The sequence below is a fragment of the Struthio camelus genome, chromosome 20 (genome assembly GCF_040807025.1).
Source record: "Struthio camelus isolate bStrCam1 chromosome 20, bStrCam1.hap1, whole genome shotgun sequence".
Taxonomy (NCBI): Eukaryota; Metazoa; Chordata; class Aves; order Struthioniformes; family Struthionidae; genus Struthio; species Struthio camelus.
In genome coordinates this window covers 10,460,984-10,482,131 of record NC_090961.1, presented here as the reverse complement: position 1 = coordinate 10,482,131, position 21,148 = coordinate 10,460,984, and the positions used below count along the sequence as shown (strand labels likewise).

Here is a 21,148-nt window from a genome sequence, read left to right as displayed (position 1 = left end):
CTGTGTCACTCTAGCATGTTCAGGTTCGAGGACATGTCAGAGGAGAGCACTGGCATTTTTACTGTTGTTCCTCCATTCTCTCGGTGAGACATGCCTGGGAGGCCTAGCTGGCCAGCACTCCATGTGGCTGCTGAATGAACACCTTCTCTGGCCTGGCTCCCCCTACAACTGTCTGCAAGGGGTAGTACCTCTGCTTTAATCTCCTTCACTCTCCTTGATATCTAAACTGAGTCAGTGCACCTTCATCTCGCCTAACTAGCTAGTTTAGAAGGTGTGTATCTAATCTAAGATGGTCATTTCAGCTCCCCCTATAGCCAATGGAGAGAGATCCATGCTATCTGGCAGCAATGAGTGCTTTCCTGAGTGCTGAGACCACTGACGTGACCCGTCCCCTGGAGATGCCTCCTCCTCCTCCTCTGACTACAGAGAGAGCTGGCAACCTAGCTTCTAGGCATGGAGGTGTCTTACACAAGACAAAATTCCCCAAATGCATAAACAAGTCAGCCCCACTCTGATGGAGTACTATGAAAGATGCTGTAGGAGACCAAGGCTGGGATCTGTGTCCTTCTCATGGCACAACCAGATGACAGCGAGTAATGTTTCAGGCCTTCTACTCATTACTCACAATCCATCCGCCCCCATCCTCGCCCATGTCACAGAAGACTTGCAGAGGCTGCGCCTTGTCCCCATTCAGGTAGATTGTGTAGAGCCCAGAGGCAGTTTCTCCATTCAGGAGAGCCTGGGAGCAGTCTTTAGGATAAGGATAGAGAAGACCAGCTGCAAACAAAAGAAAACAGGGAACAGTCTTTGAGAAATCAGCAACTACAAAGAACATGCTGAAATCATGTGAAAACCTGTAGTGGGTCAATGGCACAGCCAGGTACGGAGCTCAGGAATTCAGGCTGTAATTGCCATCCTTCACACAAGAGATTTACAGTAAACAGCAGATGATGTAAGTCATAGAAAAAGTCATGAGACAAATTTGTCCTTTAAGTAAGCTTCTGCACATCTGTTTACAAAACTGTAGTGCTGTGAATGTGTAATTACCCCTGCTCTGATACGAGTGCATCCTCCAGCTTTAATGACATTAAATGACTGATGCCATTTAAATGACATGAGTTGTGTATACAGCAACTTTTAGGTAAAACCAAATCTACAAGTCTCTGATTACGTGATAGAGAAGGGAGGGGGATGTAGAAAGACAGGACTACAACCGAAAATAAATAAATCAGGAATTATTTGCTGGCAAGTAAAATACCAAATATGTTATAAAACTAGGCTTTTTAAAAAAAAAAAAAAGCAAATAATGACAGTTGAAACTACAGGGAAATGTTGCTATGTATTGCTTTCTGACAACAAATTAATAGCATTATCACAGTCAGTATGATTTTTAACCACAAAAAAGTATTTTTTTTAAATTCACTAAGGACATTAACTTTTTAAGCTAATGGTGTAATTAAGTGATGTTCTAGGTCGGTCCATAGCAGAGTTTACAACTGTTGCTGCCTATAAAGTGACTGTTGGTCCCTCTCCGATGTGCTGTAGATCCCTGCCTGTGCCTCAGCTACAGAGAAATCTGCATTAGCTTTGGGATTTAGAGGAAAGCATCTCCCAGCAGGGAACTATTTCAGTGTTTCCCTCTCTTTGAAACTAACAGAATGCATGCATATGTTTAAAATTAAGCCCAGGCTTAAGCATTTGTCTGAATGAGAGGCTGACACTGTTTGCATGGGGGAAAGTACCTTGTTCGCTTCCTGCTTATGGCCAGTTTAGCGAATGTCACTTAAATACATCCAGATTCAACTTTTCTCTTATTGTTGGTTGTAGATCATCTCCTGTTCGTGGAGCTCACCCTGTTTTACCCTAGAACTGACTGTGAGCAGACCTAGGGCTCTGTGACTTTTATTAGCATTTTTGTGGGTCCTTGAGCTGAGGCTAGTGCAAGTGGCGGAAAGAAGAATGCAAACATTTGAAGGTCCTGCTGGGTCTGAAAGGCTGGAAATGGTGAAAAGGGAGCCAAATGACAGGCAAGATTTCACAGTTAATACTAAGCAACATTTTATTTTCTTTGCCATCAAAAAATGTGTCAGTGAAACCAGTGACTGCCAGTTATGTCAACTGTGAAGTGACCTTCAGAGAACCCAATTTATTACTGCATTCAGCTTGCTGGAGAGCCTTCCTGCTAGAGCTGGAATGAACATGCCAGTGTGGCAGTGTGAAAACTGATCTCAAAGAGAAGAAAAAAAACTGTCCAGGAACTGCACTCTGAGAACCGCTGAACTGATTTTTTTGTACATGTCGTTTGCTTCATTTTAAGCTAAAACGCTGATTTCTTTTAACAGCTTGCTATGCATCAGTAGATAAATAAATCAGAACGTCAGTTTGGATTTTAAAAAGTAACGTTCCTTTCAACATTTTACACGGGAAAGGCAGAATGTTTCATCAGGAGGACAACTACAGCTGTGAACGTGGATGGACAGGAAGAGGCAAATTTCATCCTTCCAGCCTGGGGGAAGCGGACAGCTCAGGGGGCACAGAGACTTTTGCACTGACACTGTCAGTGAACAAAGTGCTTGCTGACAATGGTATCAAAAAACTTCTACGAGATCTGTATCTGCTTATTGCAGAGCTCAGCTCTATCCTGAGGGCAGCAACTTAAATGTTATTTCAGCTGCTTACACACTTTAAGGTCCTTACTTGTGGTGAAAATAGTCTGGATCGCTTTGCTCTTCAGGGATCTGTTCAGCGCCTGAAGTTTCACTGTGTATTGGGTAGATGGGCTCAGCTCCGTCAGACTGTAAGAAGTTGTCTCAGGGCCTAGGATGACTTCCTAAAGGGAGAATAAATAATTCAGAGAAATCTCAGTGGGAAAATCATAAAGACTGGAACTGCTACATATTTTACAGTTGCAGATTATTTTTTGTGTAAATTATTTATGGTATTTTACCATTTAAATTATTAATAAAACACTTTTATTTCCTGAAAATTTTTATCATGCTGCCTGTCATTAGAGGTATGACAAAAGCTGTCTGGAAATGAATGTTTAATGTCATAATATAAAAGCTATGTAGCTTAAAGGCAAGTTAGCATAAATGTTTACATGCCTTGCACATACATGTTTTATATATGTCTCCGTGAAACTCATAAAAAATTGAGCAGGATCACCCTTTAGGATGTGTTGGGAAATATCAGCTCCCACTCTTCAAAAGACTGGCTTTACAAACCCCCGTGCTGAAATAACTTTAAAATACTGATTTTCAGTAAGCACAGAGAACCTGCCTTCCTGAAAATCAGAATCCCCCCAGATGCCCCAAACTGGGCACCCAAATTCATCTGTCACTTTTGCTGGTGTTCACCTCATTAATATTTAAGCATCCAGTGTAAGCCAGTCATGTAGGAACACAATAAAATTAATGGAGAGCAAGAGATATCTCCAAAGCCAATTCACCCTACCTTAAACACCTAACTTTCATGGGAATGGATTCTCTTGAGTTAAAAAAGGTGAATCCTTCTCTCTGGGGCATGGGAATTCATTCCATGCTACAGGTTTAGAATGAGGGAAAATGGTTGCTTGCGCATCTGCATTGCGGAGAGATGATTGTCAAAGCTCCGGCTGCAACTAAGCTTCTGTTTCAGAATACGATTCAGGAAAGTACTTAAGCACTTAAGTTCTTTAAATTAATTTGTGCTCAAGGCAGCACCTAAACATATACTTCCTATTTTACCATGTTTAACTTTAGGCATGTGTTTATGTCCCATGGCTAGACTACAGAACATCCCTAGCGCGCAGTCTTGAGGCACAGCCCCTCTGGTTTGGATACGAGCGCAATACCTTGACTTTGCCATCAATGGACTCGTAGATCAGCAGATAATCAGTGACAGGAGCACGTGGAGGCCTCCAACTTATCATGGCTGTTTCTGACTGAACCTCAGTGGCACTTAAATCTCTTGGAGCATCCAGCCCTGAAGGAGACAATATACCAGTTACAATAGCATCAACATGGAGTTAAGTACAGAGGCAGGATACTAAAACAGGCCAGGAAAGCAAACTTTTCCTCTACAGAAAATTGAAGTTAAAAAAAAAAATCATTAATATATTCATTAAACTCATTTTGTGATTAAAAAATAATTTTGCCACTAGAAGTTTTAAACTGCAGATATTTATCAAAGTTAAAGTATCTGCCTATTTTAGGCTGTTGCATTGAAATGTCTTTTGAAACAAAGCTGTGCCTTTTAATATTTCACACAAGAAGACAGACCGTATTCTCAGAAAAAACATTTTGGTTCCAAAGAAGCCTCTTTTGAATAGGAACACTTTTCATATAAAATACTTGATTGGGCTACAGCCTTCCTTCTCCACCAGAATCGTAACACGGAATTTGTGTGGCTCTGTTCTTAACTCTTTAACTTTGTCCAACTTGCCCTTGGACAAAGCAAGTGTGCTCAGTAAACGAGTTGTCTATGCTCAGTAAAATGAGAACGGTGCATCATTTCACTGGTATTCAGAGGAAGCCGTCAGGATGGAACCAGCAGAATAGGTTCAGTATTGGCACCCCACTACTAGCCCCCAAATGAGCACTCCTGCTCCTACTTCGTGTGAGAACTGCTGTAGAACTGGGGACAGAAAAGTACCTCCTGGGCCAGCCAGGTGGCCTTCCATCAGGGGAAAAATGGGGCAAAGACTATCGAAATTCAGATTCTGGGCCAAAAATGTACAATGTGCTGGATGGCTTGATGGTACTGGAAAAATGTAAACCTGGTGGGACTACAAGAGATGGCAGCTCTCCCCCTCTCCCCACAGGGAGGCATGACACAGCACCTGTAGTGAACTTGGTGGAGAGTGTTTCACTCCTCTGCGTGTCCTTCAGTGCGTGGACCTTCAGCGTATACTCAGTTGCAGGTCGAAGGCCATTCAGGTCATACTCCACAGTGTTTCCCGACACCATCTGAGTAACTTCCGGCTCTAAGAAGCAAACACACAAGAAGAAGACAGATCCCGGCTCCTGTTCAGCAGACAGACATGTCATGATGTGCTCAACTCCATGCTCTGCTCAGTGATCGTTTTTTGTACCAGGTGGGAGCAAGCAGGAAATACTGAAAGCACAGACATCATTTCTCTGCTTACACCTATGCTGAATGTGGACTAACACCAGAGTCTTCTGTCTAAAAGTATTAGCACTCCCTAGCGTTCATATGAATTATAACACTGTGCTTTCTTTTCCCAAATATTAGTTTTCTCCGTTCAGGTCTGAATTAGCAACTCGTAACTAAAACAATGGTGTTTCAAAATGCTTCCAGCGAGACCTCTTCTTCAAATAACTGCTGCTCCCCTGCCATCCCATCCTCCTGAAATCACATTGCTGCATCCACTCCTGAGCATCCCTCTTAAAAGCCATAATGCTGACAGCTCACTGACCCATCACTAACTCTTCTTACCATCCTCAGAAACATAGGAGACAACATAATTATCCACGGCGGCAATTGCTGGCTGCCAGGTTGCCAGTGCCTCAGAGTCTGTGATATTCATCACTACTAGGCCTGACGGGCTGTCCAGAGCTGAAAGAAAGGGAATACCAGGTTGAGAGAGTTAAATAAATACTCTGAGCTCCATGCAGTGCTCTGCTTTAACGATATGATACAAAATGTGCAAACACTATTGCTTGATGCAACTTTTATGATCTCCCTTTGGAATAGGGAAGTTCTCCAGAAAAGACGTCAGTGCCTATAAAGAGACATCAAGTGCCTCAACTGAAAAGGGAGGTCAATGCGTGAAAAGATTAAACACTGGGAACAGACACAACTAGCTCTATTCTCAGATATACTCTTGATACCATCACTCTCGAGGGCTCTGCCAGAGCTGACATATTTCTCTCAACACCCTCAAGTCAGGACTGCTTTTTGGAGCAAACTCAGGAGACAGAGCTTGGGAAAAAGAACTAATGTGACGGCAACCAGTAGCCACTCTGACCATCAGCTTGCCCGGCGCGTTTAAAAATAATCCAGTCAAACAGTCAGTCAACCATTCAAAACCCCCACATGCCCTGCCTTTCTTCCTCATGGATTTCTATCTTGTACTTCATTTTATGCTTTCCCTGATTTGGGATACATGTCTGCCTCCAGTACAACTGGAACGGGCTATAAATTTCACCTTATTATCCAATTCTCATCTTCTTGTTCCTTGCATCTCTGAAAACTTGCTATCCCTCAGGAAACAACGGTTGAATGAATCTGTAGGGTAAGATTAACAGGAGCAGAGTGGAACTCCATTTCCCATTGGGCTATTTAAAGCTATATTGAAGAAAATATGAGAGAGAGGATGTTTTTGTTCTTAAGGATACTGGTCTGGAACTTGGGAGACCCGGGGTTTGAGCCCACACCAGGAAGTGGGATGAACTAAACTGAGCTGGCCCTTTACTCCCTCATCTGTAAAATGGTATTAAGCAAACCTCTGTAATTTCTGATGCATTAGGACTGTGAATACATGAAGTGTCTTTGTCTCACTGCAAGTTGGTTCAGCACTTACCAGAACGGGAACTTGATTAAACTTATGAGCTCTAAACTCACCGGAAATACAAACACACAAAGGGAGAGTGGGCAAGAAAAATCCTACAGTTGGTGGTGATAGCCAAAGTGGTATCTCACTGGGTTTTCAGCTCCATTTCCTGAGTCCTTTCTATGGCATGAACAACGCACTTGAAAATAACTATTTCTTCTGTTTGCATTACCTGTTTTCAGAGTTCCAGAGATGGGTTCGCTTTCTTCAAAGCCTTTCACAGAGATGATACTAACAGTGTAGTCTACGCCTGGGACTAATTTCACCAGCTTAGTCCTTGTCTTGCTTCCATCAACTGTAACAACACTGGGAGTACCTAAGATGAAGTCAAATACCAAGGGATGAATAACATAATGTTCCAGTAAATGCCTAAAGGATGTGTTTCAGCTGAAAGATATTGTGACCACCAAGGATGAACTTGCGCAGATGGGGCTGAATTTTCCCCAATAAGTTACAATCACTATTGTCAAGGGACAACCTCAGCAAGCAATGCTGTTGCCATGAAACCTAAATCTAAGATATGGATTTGCACTTTTTCTTAGTGGTGTCAATGCCAAAAGCAGGAAAAAACCCAACATTTCTGTTCACAAAAATACCAGAAGTTCACAAATGAGATAGATAGGTGAAGACACAGGTCTCTCTATATGCAAGTGCATAAACATAAAAAGACAATGCTTGCTAGTTTAAATCTGTTCTGTTTCTTATAGGGGCTGGAGAAAGATAAGCTAAGTATGAGGAGTTTCTCCCTTACCCATCTCATCTCAAATATAGATATAGTATTCCAAGAGGTCCTGCAAGTGTGGATGAGGACTTAAGACACATATTTATTTCAAATTCTGAGTTTATTTCAGCAAAACATTTAGGCAAATTTTAGCTTCGTGATTTTGGATTGCTCCTTTTCTTCTGTGCAACTACTACTATGTTTAAAGTTGCACGTGTGCTTACATACAACGTTGTCTAGAGGCCTCTATCTTGACCTGCCTTACTTAAAAAGCACTTCTTCTGCACTCCTGATGTCTTTAATATTTGCTCTTTATGTGATTTTAGCTGTTTCCATTCAGGGATGTCCCCAAATTATGCTAAAATCCTGCTTAAGTACAAGGAAGTTTTTTTTAAGCTGAACACTAAAAACAGAGATGTAATGGATGGAATGAAACAACATTGGGGAATGAAGAAAAATCATTGCCTTGGAAAACTACTATAACCATGGATTATGACTGTTATTTTCAAGGGCCATCTTTTCAAATATGCTTAGCTCATAAAATGTCTATAAAAGAAGGAGGCAGTTCAGAAATGTGTCCTTATTTAGGAGGCTCAGTGGGAACTGAGTTTTTTGTGAATGTGGCTGCAACGAGGCATGCAGCCATACAAGCATCAAGCTCTGAGCTCCCTTGCAAGTGTTGTCCATGGGATGCGGGATATTACGTTCAAACAGAGGTTGGCCACTGGGACCATGAATGTCCACCTGCATTCCTGGTCAACGGTTGGAAGACACAAGAAATGACCTGTGTAAGATTGCTACGAATTGAGTGATGGACATCAGAGCAACTAACCCTTCCCACTGGCCCTTTCTACTCATCTTCCTCCCTCTCCCTCCCTGCACTTACTCACCTCCCGTGATAGGGACGTAGGAAATCCGGAAATTCTCCACGCGGGTGCGTGGTGGGGTCCAGCTGACTGTAGCTGAGTTTTCTGTGATGTCCGAGAAAGAAATTCCCTTGGGAGATCCGACAACTGCCAGTGGAAAAGAGAGGACAAACATACCACATAGAAAGAAAAAGGTAAATCGTTTGTTTATCAATCCTTCTTGCTGGAAGAGTGATTTGTCTTAATCTTTTGTCCCAAGAGCGGATGCTATCAATATTCTGTCCGACATGACAGCAATGCAGGGAGTTTCAAAGAGTTAATGGCTTTATTATACACTGAGAGCAATAATCTATTTGGTCTAAATTTTGCTTTTTCATTGAAATTATAGTAGTGCAAAGTTTACAGTACCCCAGACGTATATCTATATATCATGACCAGGGAAATAACAGAAATTTCAGTAGTTACAAAAAAGTATGGAGGATTATTTATAGGAGTATTGTTCTATTACCTAGGATTCACTGTAATTATCAATTTCTCTACCCAGCTTCACTTGAATGATTTTCAGTTTTCTCGTTGAGTAACGCACAGCAGACAGCTGCCACTGGCAATGGCAAGAACCTTCTTCCTGAGCATAAAGTTCCTACTAGAGGATGCCTAAGAAAGACTTTGACTCACTTGTCTGAGCGCACTGAGGGCTCCATCCTCTCAAGCACTGACTGTCTGCAACTTCTGTTGGCTTCAAACTAGAAGCAAGAAGGTTTTCTTCTTGAAACCTCTACCCGAGACCATGACTTTTCATAGGTAATTTCAAGTACACCCATCCAGAGTACATCCAAGTACATCCTTTACAAGGAAGGCACTTGGGGTTGCACTGCAGCTCTTTGGTGCCCCATCCTATATAAACCTGAGCACCATGTCTGCCCATACATAGAGAGCAGTAAAATGGGACAGATTCACTGGTAAGATCCCATAATTTTGCCTTGCTGTCGAAATTCAGTTTAGGTGGATTTCTTGCTGATTTCAGAGCAACACAACGCTGCTAGAATGGGCAGAGAACACAGTTCTTTAGATACTACTGGTGGGATTTATGATGTCTTATAAAGTGATGTAGCACACTGGATTTTTTTTAAACACATAGGCATGCATACAGCCCCAAACACCGTAACCCTTCCAACAGAGGTAGAGAGCTGCACTGCTGCACTGCTTGGAACCAGATGTTGCTCCCCTTCAACAACTGCCTTGCACACCTGGATAGTAAAGAGATAGTAAAGAGAGTGCCTGTTTGTCAAAACAGCCTAATCTGAAGATGCAAACCAACACTTACCAGAATCTGAATAACATTTCAGTCTAAGGTTTAATTAAGCTACTGCAAAATGAGCATGGAAAGGGCTTCTGGGAAGACATGATAAAGAGACCTGCCACTTGGAAGTTTACATTCAGCATCTCACTTCCAATTTGCCTTTTTGACTGTAACCAAAACAATCCTGACATGTGTTAAAAAAAAAATAAATAGCCCACACAGAGAAGGCCGTTAGCACAAAGGTGATAGATACCAAACACTAGCCACCTTGAGAGTGGTGGAGACAGGCGGTGGGCAGGGAAACCAGGGCAAGAGGAGAAAAGAAATGACTGTACTTGAAATAGCTTGGAAAGAACGTGTCTGTGGGAAAGACGTCTAAGAGCGCTGTTTGTTCCATGCATCCCCAAAGCTCTAGCAGCAATGCACTAAATCATCTGGAAGGCAGGGCAAGAAAAATAACTGAGCTCTCAAGAGAAATATAAATTATTTCTCTGGAGCTCACTAGATACGCTGGGTCTATGGGATTTGCTTATAAGGAAAAGCTAAAGAAAGAAAGAAAAAAAAAATAGAAGATAAGGAAGAAAGCAAGGTAGAGTTAGTAAAGCTACATGGCACCCAAAGTTGCTACTGATTTAGCTACAGTCTGAGGGAAACGGGATAGAATAAAAAATACCCGGGTTAGAAAGAGGAATGAAAAGCGCATCGAATTTGCTTTACAATACAGGTGCCCTTAACAAAAAGTGCGGGTGATAACTCGCTCAGGGTTTTCACAGATACAGCCATCTCAGCCTTGCACAGAAAATAAAGTTTCCAGTCCATCCCATTTGGACTCTGCGATACACACATCTGTGGGCACAATGCTTTGCGCTTGTTTCCTGCACCAGGTGAACTGCAGCACAACAGACAGCGGTAACAGGAGCCTCGGCTACGTGAGACGGAGAGACTGGCGGGCAAAATGAGTTGTGCTCAGGGCCAGGAAAAAGCAAGTCCCACATCCCCAACTATCCCAACCATGGCTGCATTTCTGAAAACAAATAGGGTAAACAGCATAAAGGACCACCATAGCAAATACCAGTCCTGCAAAAGTTCTTGAGATGTAACAGAGCCGTTCCCTTGAGTACAGGGAAATGAAAAAGGAGCAGATGAAACAATCTCCTTCAGCTACCTGAAAGCCAAGATTCAGCAGGCATAAAAAATAGGCAGTGCGTTTCTGTTTTGTCACTCATAAAAAAAAAAAAAAATTACAGGCAGCTGTTGGGCAGACAAAGACAATTTGCGTTATCCTCCAGCATCATCCCCAATAAGCTGTATGAGAGACTGAGGACCTTCCTAGGCTGCGAGGTTGTTAAAACATCCATGGTACCTGAGGAGCTGCTATTCTTTGTTTTGGCTAAGAAATTGTTCTTTCATCACTAACAGAGTACAAGAATATATTCAGTGGCTCTTTTCCCTGGAGCAACAGGAAGCATTGGGCTACATTTATCGTGTATGAATAGCATGTGAAGTGTTCTGGGATCCTCTCAGATGAAAAATGCTACCTCGGTGCAGCAAAACACAATTAGAAGAAAACAGTAGCAGCATGAGTTGCCCACTTCCTACCTAGGATATCAAGTGGCACATAGCTGTGCTGCGGGCCTCGGCTCAGGGCTGAACTGCACCTCGGCAAACATTACAGAAACAAATTTCCAAGAGACATCAAATGTCCCTCTGAGAGCAGCAGTGGGCAAAGTCCCTTGTGTCCCTTGCTGAGACACCGCAGGTCTGTACAGGGCTCCTTCTCACCACTGTGATTGTACGGCTGATGTTTTCTCTCACAGCAGAATTGCTGAGGGCAAAAGGACAAACTGCAGAGAGCAGGGAGCTACCTACTTTAGAGCTAGAGAGCTAGTAAAGGTTTCTTTGCAACCAAATTGGAAATACTATATATATATATGTACACACACATGTGTTTGTCTAATAACTCCTAAATCAAGAATCTCGTTAGATGCCTTGGTGGCCCCAGCTATGCGGTGTAACCTGCGGTCTGAGTTATTTTAAGCTAGATTTGTGGATTTTAGCTATTTTTTGTGGATCTAGCTCGCCTATCAATTATCCATAGACTATTTACAGCTGACAAACATATTTGGGGCTACTGGCTTCAGTATCTGACATGCTCCTAAATCTCTCTGAAAGAGCTGAATAAAAATGCAGTCATGAGGAAAATGATAGCTGTTAGTGGTTTACCATAAATAATCTGGGAGTCAGTGAAAATGGGGACACCCTGCTAACAAGTGCAGCTGACTTTAAACATCCCTCTCCATTACGAGTCAGCCCTCATGAGCATGGAGAAGGGCGGCTTGTGACGGATGCATGTTCTGGTTCATGTAAAAGTCTTGGTGAGTGAGTCTATATTCCTCCACTGTTTACTCAAGGGAGGTGATGGCAACCAGGTGAAGCTGGTCAGAAATGTGCTTTCCCGTGCTAACAACTGGATTCACCACAAACCTTGAGGTGCATCATGAGGCCCTCACACACTGAACTAACTCTTCCTCTTCTCCTCCCCCTCCTCCCTAACTTAGGTTGATTTGAAACTATTCCGCCTCAATATCAGCAGGCTCAAATTTTTTAAAAGAGAGATTTTGGGTCCTCCCAAATTCCTCCTTCTCACTGACACTGAGAAAATGAGGCTTTATTCTGGTGGAGATTTTTCAGAAACATATAGAGGTTTAGGTTAAGCTCAGACACCGGACAATTGCATTTACATTTAGAAAGCTTCTTTGCCACTGTGAGACAACGAAAGGCAAGAGCTCCAGCTTTGTGGAATTGGTATACTGTTACAGAGGACCAAGGATTTGGTTTCTTTAAGCAAAACAGCACTAACTGAGAGTCATACCTGCTGCTTCTCTTCTAGATGATTCTACCTGGATAACTCACTTCAGGATACTTCAGGATACATTGAGGCTTTAATTTTGCAAGAAATTAAGTTTCCTTTAATTATTAAGCAGCTGTTATTCCTGGTAAAATCAATCTGAGTTAATGGTGCTCAGTTCTTTGCTGATCATAAACAAACTTCTCAATACCTCGGGTAAATTCATTTCATCAGCCCTCTTTTCCAGGGAGGAAAATTGATGTGAAGTGGGAATATGCAATTAGTCCCAGGAAATCACTGATAAAGCCTGATACAGACACAAGATATTCCTTGGTTCCCAAATCCAATGCTTCAGCTTCTAGACTCTGCTGCCTACTTGCAGATCATGGGAGTAAATAAATAAATCATATTAAATGGAAAATGATCAAGCTAAGGAATCAGAGATGATTGATTATAAATCAGTACACTGCATAAAACAGAAACTCGGACGAGGGACATGGAGAAGAAAGTCTGAACCTGTCAGTAACAGCTCAAACCATCTAGGAAAAGAGAGATGTTAAAAGAAACAGGGATGAACGCGTTCTGCTTTTCTTACTGCAAAGACAATACCTGTGGTTGCTACTGCATTTATGGGTTGGGAACGTCGTCCACTGCTAACTCCATGCAGCTCAATTTCATACTCAGTACCCTCTTTCAGCCCCGATATATCCTGGGTGCGCTCATGGCCTGGTACTATTAGTTCCAATGGATCAGATCTCCTTTTGGTATCCCTGATTTTTAGAACAAAACTGTCGAAAACCCCATCATCTGCTGTCCAGGACAGACGGAAGCCCTCTGGGGTAGCATCTGAAACCAGAAGGTTGTCGACCTCGGGTTCTGCTTCTAAAAAAGGAGAAGACAGCAGTAGGGGAGGGAAAAAAAAAAAAAAGACGACTTTTAAACCAGCTCATTAGTGACCTGCCTGAAGTCTGGATATAGCACACTGCAAGAATCCAACCACAGTTCAAAGAAAGGGAAACAATCTGCCTGCTATTAAAAAAAAAAACAAAAAGTATATTAGCATTACACATTCTGAAGAAGAGACAGGTGAGTATGTGTGGGCCCACTCAAACTTTTCACTATTTCATAGCAAACCTAGTACATAGACATACACCATTTGCCTCTGCCATGCAAAATTGAACATGCTAAGAGTAAGTTTGATGTGCGTTTGTCCCTTGCTTTTCACTGAGTGACCCATCATATGTGAAATCTTAATGTCTTACAAAGACATTATATATACGTGTATAACAAAAAACAAGCTCTTGTTACAGATCTGCAGCCATGCCTGTAATATTGTCAGATCTCCCTCTGTTAGGAGTACAACACAGAAGCCACTTGAAAGAGTCTTTTCCTTCATGCAAAACCTTTATTCCATGCAGTTCTGACCTCTGTAATGTTTCTAATCAGATAAATCCTTCACTTCTATATTAAATAAATGCTGAAGCAGCAACGAGGAGTCATGAAAATCCATATCCCTTAAACTGCATACTTAAATACAAAGTGAAAGACCTACTATTGTTAGTGAAAGAACCCACTCAAGAGGATCCCAGGAGTTCTAAGGTGTTAAGTAACTCTGAAATGTCTTTAACTCGGTATGGTCAAGCATCATTACCTACAGATATGTTACTGGAGTGTTTGTTTTTTTTCAGTATCTGCAGTGCACTTATTTCTTCCATAGGAAGACATTCCCATTTATTTTCTCACTAACCTCCAATCACGTAACCCTCAGCTTTACTGGTGCATAGTCAGCAACATGCAGATGAGCCTGGATGGGCATGGGGTATGGAATCAGGCTGCAACCATTTTCCAAGAAAGCTCAAATGCAGCTGGAAAACAACAGCTACGATGAGTTTGAGAACATGAGCTAAGGTTTTGCAGAGAGAGATGCCAACTTTACGGGTGGCAATGATCGCATCTGATAGTCTGTGGCTGGAACTCACACAGAGAGTGAAAGAGTGGAGGCCATGGGCAGGAAAGCCAGTATGACTCTCCTCTTGAATGGTCCTGATGGTTGGCAAGTTGGAGACTACTTACTGAGGTGCCCAGCAGCTTTTAACAAGATAAGCTCCTGCTTGCAGCAATTTTTGTTAAAGACTCCAGTTAGAAGTACCTGCATGACCATAGCAGAAACTTTCACCCCTCAACCCACATATCATGCTTCTCTACAGGATCCCTCTCAGAGCCAAAAGGGAAATGTCAAGCAAAAAGGAATGGAATTTCATTGGTGAACCTATCAATCACGACGAGTTATGTGTAGCCACAATGCAGAAAAGGATGCAAAAGCCAAGGTTTGTTTTGCAAATGGATTGCACGAAACATCTTCCAAGAGGTGAGAAGAAAAGCAAGAGAGAAAGGGTGGAAGAGAACAATTTGTTCACATTAAAATACCTGTAATGGCCACAGTGCTTAGGGGCTTTGTTTGGTGCCCCTTGGCAAAACCATAAAGCATAACCTCATAGCCAATGCCAGTAATAAGGCCTTTAAGCTTCAGTTGCCGCTGGGCTCCTGTAAGGAGGAACTCCTGTGGGTCCAGCAGCTTGCCAGAATCCACCACGACTACTAGAAAGTTGTCAAAGGCATTCTCCGATGCCATCCACGACACTGTGAACCCGTAAGGGTTAATATCAGAGACAGTTAGGTTTTCCAGTGGGGGCATGGCCTCTAAAAGAAGGGAAGGTTGAAAAACATACAAAAAAGAAGCAAAAACATTGCAAATTAGAAAGCATCAAGGATTCCACCAAACATCAATCACAACTTTTCCCCCAAAATACGGATTTAATGGAAACGCATAGCCAGGATCAGAAGACTAGGATTTTCAATGGAGCCTCCAGAAGTTAGCTGCTCAATTCTTCCTTTTCATCAAGGGTGTCTCAGCACTTCATCTCATAGGCTCCTTTGAAATTCCTTCCAAGCTCACTGTGTAAGCACGTTTCTTCTGTTACACATGCACTATAAGCCAGTTGCAACTGAAATAGTTTTAGAAATGTTATGCACAAAACTGTCATTTCTTTCCACTCGTTTCCACCATCAGTGCTTAAGGGACAAGTCTCAGCTCTGGCATTCACAATCCCTGTATTTTGCATTCTTTATCTCTCTACTTCACATGAGTATCTCCAGCTTTTCCTTCCAGTGGTGGAGGGTCATTGATGCCAGAAGGACAGCCAGAAGCAGGATACTAATCAGGCAGGGTCATAGCCAGTGCAAGTGCTAAATACTTGCAAGACTGATTTTTGCGGGGGATAGAAGAGAAGCAAGAGCTTGCATTGGCTAAGGACACAGGCTAATGATTGCAGAACAGAGCAATCATCTGCCCAAAGAGCTTCATAGGCAGCTGCTGATGTGACATGTTGACAACTTAAAGAAATTCCACGGCCTTTTTTTTTCACACCAACCTGATATGTGTCAAAGTTTAGAGGCTGAGGACCAACCTCTCACAGCTTTCTCATCATGGCCCTGAAAAATGAGGCCAAATTTTCACAGGATAGTTTCTAAGCGTTTTATGTTCTTTCAAAATCTTACAGGTCAAAGAGGGAGATCAACTGGCTCTGTTAAGCCCTGGGTCCCAGCCACTGCCAGTATTTCTCTAAATTTTTTGACAAGCTTGGTCTTCTAGTCCCAGGAGCTAATTCATCAAATTGCAGTAACTCTTGCAGTTACTCAAATTCCTCTCACTTAAGAAAATAACATTTGGTTATACCAACTTTATCTGGGAAAAGGTTTTGAGTTTGGTTTTTACATTTCACAGTTGTTAAGTTAATGTTTTGTGAGAATCTGGCATAAAAATTCCCTCTTGAAGTTTTATAAGTCTTTATGTTTTGATGTTTACACATTTGGATGCTGTCAGAATTTTATTAATTTGGAGCCATTAATGCAACTTGTTTACTTGCTTCTAATCAAGCATTCCCAAATATCTGTGGTTTCAGTTTGGTCTCTGGGAGGGCAGGTAAACAAATAATGAGTCCCAAATGCTGAAACTATTTTTGTGGGATAGGTGTTGAGTGACACCAACACTCTAAACCAGCAGGTTTATGCGAACTGCCGGAACATCTTACTGCTGTGTAGGGTGCCACATGTTTACCTAGCTGTGGGAAGCTTCCTTTCAAAATACCAATTTCCATGGTGCATTTTTCAAAAGGAAGCATCTGTTCGCTGGTGGGGCAAAAGAATTGGAGTTGTGAAAGCAAACATTGGTTCACTTCTAATTACAAGTCATCAGGGAGGCAGGTCATGTCTGCGCAAAATGCAACCATTTTCTTTAAGGGAAATGATTCCGGAGGTTGCCTGAAACCACAAGCCCAGATGACGTGAGGAACACTGCTACAGTGGCTGCTGCTCCTGCTGTGCGTTGATGGAGTCTTGACCAAAAAAAAAAAAAGGCTTCAATTTCTGCTTTGATCCTATTTACGGCTTCCAGATGACTATGTGCCAAACCATAGCAGCGCATACTGGCTACATAATACCTAGAATGCAAACTCCATGGCATTTATTTGATGACTTAAACACCGAATGCCTCCTAAGTGATCCCAGTCAAAATCTGGCCAAAACATTCAGGTGTGAGTAAAGGATTCATTGAGGGAACATTACAGGACAAGAGGTGGTTTAAAATCCAGCGCTCCCTGGATCTTTCAGATGGAACTACTGCACGTAACATAAACTGCAAACATGAGGCAAACCTACTTCCCTCTCAAACTTCAGAATTTAAAAAAGGTTATTCTTTCTGGGACAAAGGCTCAGGGGGGCTCTTAATTCACTTTAACATAGTGCTCATTCCGGACAATTTGTTTAAGGGTCAACATGACTGTCTGACCCACCCTCACAGGAAGCTAGTAAATGAGACCAGCGTTGCTGGAAAAGATATTCACTGCTGTAGAGAGTCTTTCCTTTCATCCATGCTGCAATATATATTTTTGTAAACCGATAAAGAGACTCCAAACCTTTAAGCAGATACCTGTCATGACAAAAGCAGTGAGGGGCTCTGTGTGAACACCTGCATCGGTGGTGCCCTTAATGTTAATGTCATAGCCAGTGTAATCTAGCAGGCCTGAGATGTGAGCGCTGCGAGCACCTCCTGACACCGTAAGCTCCTGCGGTTCGTGTGCTGCATAAGAATCTCTAACATGTATAACAAACTTGGCAAAAGGCCCATCTCTTGTGGTCCATGAGAGGTTGAAGCTGTCGGGGGTAACGTTTGTGAGTGTGAGCGTGCCCAGCTGTGGCTCAGCCTCTGAAGGAGAGAGGAACACAGGTGAAGACACAGTATTACTCAGTGGCGGTAGGGTGAACTAGCAGTGGAGAGTTAGAGCTGTGTAAGGCTATGGCTGTACACACTTTTTAGCCCTGTTTCACAGCGAATGAAGAAGAAAGGAATATTGCAATAGCTACCTGTAAGGTTTTAGAAAGAAGCCAGTGAAATTAGTGCTGACTTTTAATTTATTTTTGTCATTCAATTTTCCCAAATAAACTCAATTTTCCTAATAAAATGTAGACCTGATTTACAGAAGAACCACCAGCCCAAGGATAAAACCAGGGAAACTGCAGTTACTCAGCACTGAAAATCTGATGGGGAAACCCAAATCCCCAGCAAGTCCAAAGAAAGATAAAGTAGGATTCAGGCAGGAATTAGATAAATCCAAAATGTACATCCTTGAAATCTCAGTTTAGTTCTGCTTGATATTTCTATTGCCCAGAGTTGTAAATACTCGTATTTTTGGACACTGAAGTTTATCAGGGGTTTCAGTCCTAGCAGTGACTAGCTAAGCACTAATCAGAGGCCAAAACCTCCCTGGGCTCCACAAATAAGGTGTTCCTCATCCTCTGGTTAGGCACCAATAGACAATGTCTAGCGGACAAGATGAAAAACTCAACACAAAAGGGGTTTTCCTTTCTCTCCAAATGGAGACTGCAGCTGCTCTCCTCCTTTCTGACAGTTCAGTGGTCAGGATATTCCTTCAGGAAGCAGATTTTCTTATTTTGCTGGACGATATTCAAAACCACATCTCTCCCCTGTCAGGAGGGAATCCTGGCTTTCAGACTATAGCAGGGGGAGAGATCTTCACCCTTCCTGTTTTAAAGCTGTCCCATTTACCATAAAATCATTATTGACTCACTAGAGCAGAAAGTGAGCATGAATATGACCCTGCAGTCTGGTGGTCAGGGAACCCTGTGTCTGCCCCCAGATTCTCTATTTTTCTCTATTCTCTATTTTTTATCTTGCCAATTGGATATAAACCAGAACACCTAGGGAAATGCAGCCAGCAAGATACAGGAGAGTAAATACATAAGTGATTCATGCTTGGAGGAAAGTAAGCAAGATATATCCCACTGACCAAGAGAACAACGAAAGAATGAAAACCTTTTCATAACTAAAACATGAACTGCTGTAAGATGTTCCAACTTTTACTCCCCATCCCTCATCACAAGACTTTTTAAAAAATAGCTCATCTCCTTCTCCGGAAAAATCTAGGAACAAGTGCATCCAAGTGGCCCCAGTTAAGGACACATGCTGGATCTGTTTTCATGCCATCAACTAGTGACCAGCAGCGCCACCACGGCTGAAAGTGAAGATGTCATCATGTAGGCATGGTAGTTCTGAAGACAGAGGAGGAGGTCAGAAAATATTCACAACGCAAACAAGCATGGGTGAAGAAGCCATTGAAACTGAGCATGGAGTCATCAGTTCTGCATGCAACTGAAAGAGAACAAACCGCTCTTTTCCAGTCTGATCCTGAAATGGCCACATTCCTTCACATGCCACTTGCATCCAGTCAGGCAGGCTCACATCATGACACTCAAATTCCAGAGAACTGTACATGCAACAGAAGTCGAAATGATCTCTTCAGGCAAGTCTCAGTGAGCTTCCACCATCCCAGAACCACCATCACCAAGGAAGAAGCTCCGGCATCCAGCTAAACCAGACAGACCATTCTCCGTTAGGACTCAAAGGTCTCAATGCAAGTGACAGAGTGATGGGCTGAACATCAAGAAAGGGTGGACTTCCTTTTTGCGCCCAGCTCTCTGCTGGAAATGAATAAAAATGTCAGGCAGAGAAGGATGTTGGAACCAGCACCAGGTGGCTGGACCATTCCATGCAGTTTTGGTTGGACATCTAGCATGCTGCCTCAGACTTCCAAAAGAGAGGTAAATGTCTTGGAAGACATTTTACCTTTACAAACAAGAACCAAAATGGCATGCAGGTGCCAGTCTGATCTGACAAAGACATGAAGGCCCCTCCAGCAACAACAAAGCAAATAAGAATGGGATGAACAGGAAGACTATTCCAGACCAAATGCAAAGATATTCTGTGAAAAACAATAACCAACTGGAGCAAGCCAATTATATATACACAGAACTTGCAGATAAGTGTATATATAAAGGAAACCAATCATGGTTTACCACTGGCTCCCTTAACGCTGGGGACACTTTTTCAGCCTTTTCCATCGTCTCAGATCTCTCTTTTTCCAAGTGCTCTCAGATTCAGCTTATTTCAGCCTGCCCTCATAGCAATCTGCCTATAATTTACCAAAGGAACGATGATGAGTTGGAGCCACGTTTTAGAGCAGTTCGGTGGACAGCAAAGGAAAGAAGAGAAAACAAAAGCAAACCTTGAAGGTGAAACAGTGAAATACCTGTGGTTGCCAGTGCTGTCAAGGTCTGACCACCTTGCCCATCAACTACACCATGAAGTTGGACAGTGTAATTAGTGGCAGCTCTGAGGTTGGTGATTACATAGCTCCGGGAAGCCCCTGGCACTGTGTGCACCAGGGAGTCCAAAGGGAAGTCAGAGTTTCTGACTTCTAGAATAAAATGATCAAAGGCATTGTCCTGTGCTTCCCATGTGAGCGACATGCTGTCTGAGGTAGCATTTGATACAATGAGTTTGCTAAGAAGAGGCTCCTCTACTACGGGAAGAAAAACAAATGGAAATGTGTAGCAATTATTAAAACCCAAAGCAATAAAATAAAAATTTGAATTTCATATGAGGCACAGGTCACAAAGAATATCTAGCCTTGTATTTCTCAAGGGTTTTCATTCCAGGACCCCTACAGTCACCCTGCCCACGTTACCTGTGATTCAGTGAGGATACTCACAACCTGCTGACACTAGAAACTGCAACCTTGTATTATTGATCAGATCACTGATATTTGATATTACGCTTAATATCACTGACGTTAGGAAGTTCAAGAGCACTTTGTGGGTCATAGTTCTTCCCTTTTTAAGCTCACTTTAAGACTAAAAATAGATATATTCCTTGCAGCCCTTAAGAAAATACAATCTGTATTAACTGCACAATCTATTGCCACGTTAATCTATTACTATGATAAATCGCTATGACAGCTTTTCCTAAGATCACATCAATAGGCAAAATTTGGCAGAGATATTAAATTATCACAACATGAGCTATTGTCTTCCTGCTTTGAAAATGTGCCTTCCGCTTCTGTAATCTAGTCCTCTCTTTCCACTTTCACACTGTAATTAGCTAGCGCACATCTGACATTTGACTTCCCTCTCTCCAAGGGCCTGGCCTGGAAAAACTGTCAGTCATAAAACCTCAGGATGTGCAATGTGCCAACAGCTAAATGCCTGCTTATTTCATTTACCCACATGAAGTCAAATGCCCTCTTTCATCCTCTCATCCAACGTAAATTGAACTCCGATGTCAAATTAAAGCAATGCATTGGCCTTGTAGGCATCTGCTGTCACAGACTAAAATGTGCCTGAAACCTTTTTAGAGAAGCAGGATAAAAACTGTATCTAGAAATCTGCTTATCTGAGAGAAACAGTGCTTCCTTTGTGCAGAATAACAGATGGAAACACATGTTGC

At 42.4% G+C, this 21,148-nt stretch overlaps 1 protein-coding gene across 3 annotated transcripts in view; it reads right to left on the bottom strand.

The window, feature by feature from the left end:
* The window catches only part of TNC (tenascin C), a 73,862-nt gene that overhangs the window by 3,396 nt on the left and 49,318 nt on the right, over window positions 1-21,148 (bottom strand). For 2 of the 3 annotated variants that reach the window (XM_009668171.2, XM_068914744.1), the window contains exons 13-20: window positions 12,898-13,170; window positions 8,165-8,287; window positions 6,726-6,869; window positions 5,437-5,556; window positions 4,820-4,963; window positions 3,833-3,963; window positions 2,698-2,830; window positions 626-777 (exon numbers count right to left, since the gene is read on the bottom strand). In XM_009668171.2, coding sequence (XP_009666466.2) covers window positions 626-777; window positions 2,698-2,830; window positions 3,833-3,963; window positions 4,820-4,963; window positions 5,437-5,556; window positions 6,726-6,869; window positions 8,165-8,287; window positions 12,898-13,170 — 1,220 coding nt within the window. Of the gene's footprint in view, window positions 1-625; window positions 778-2,697; window positions 2,831-3,832; window positions 3,964-4,819; window positions 4,964-5,436; window positions 5,557-6,725; window positions 6,870-8,164; window positions 8,288-12,897; window positions 13,171-14,715; window positions 14,989-17,275; window positions 17,552-19,952; window positions 20,226-21,148 lie in introns of all 3 variants that reach the window. The other variant, XM_068914745.1, reaches the window with a different exon arrangement.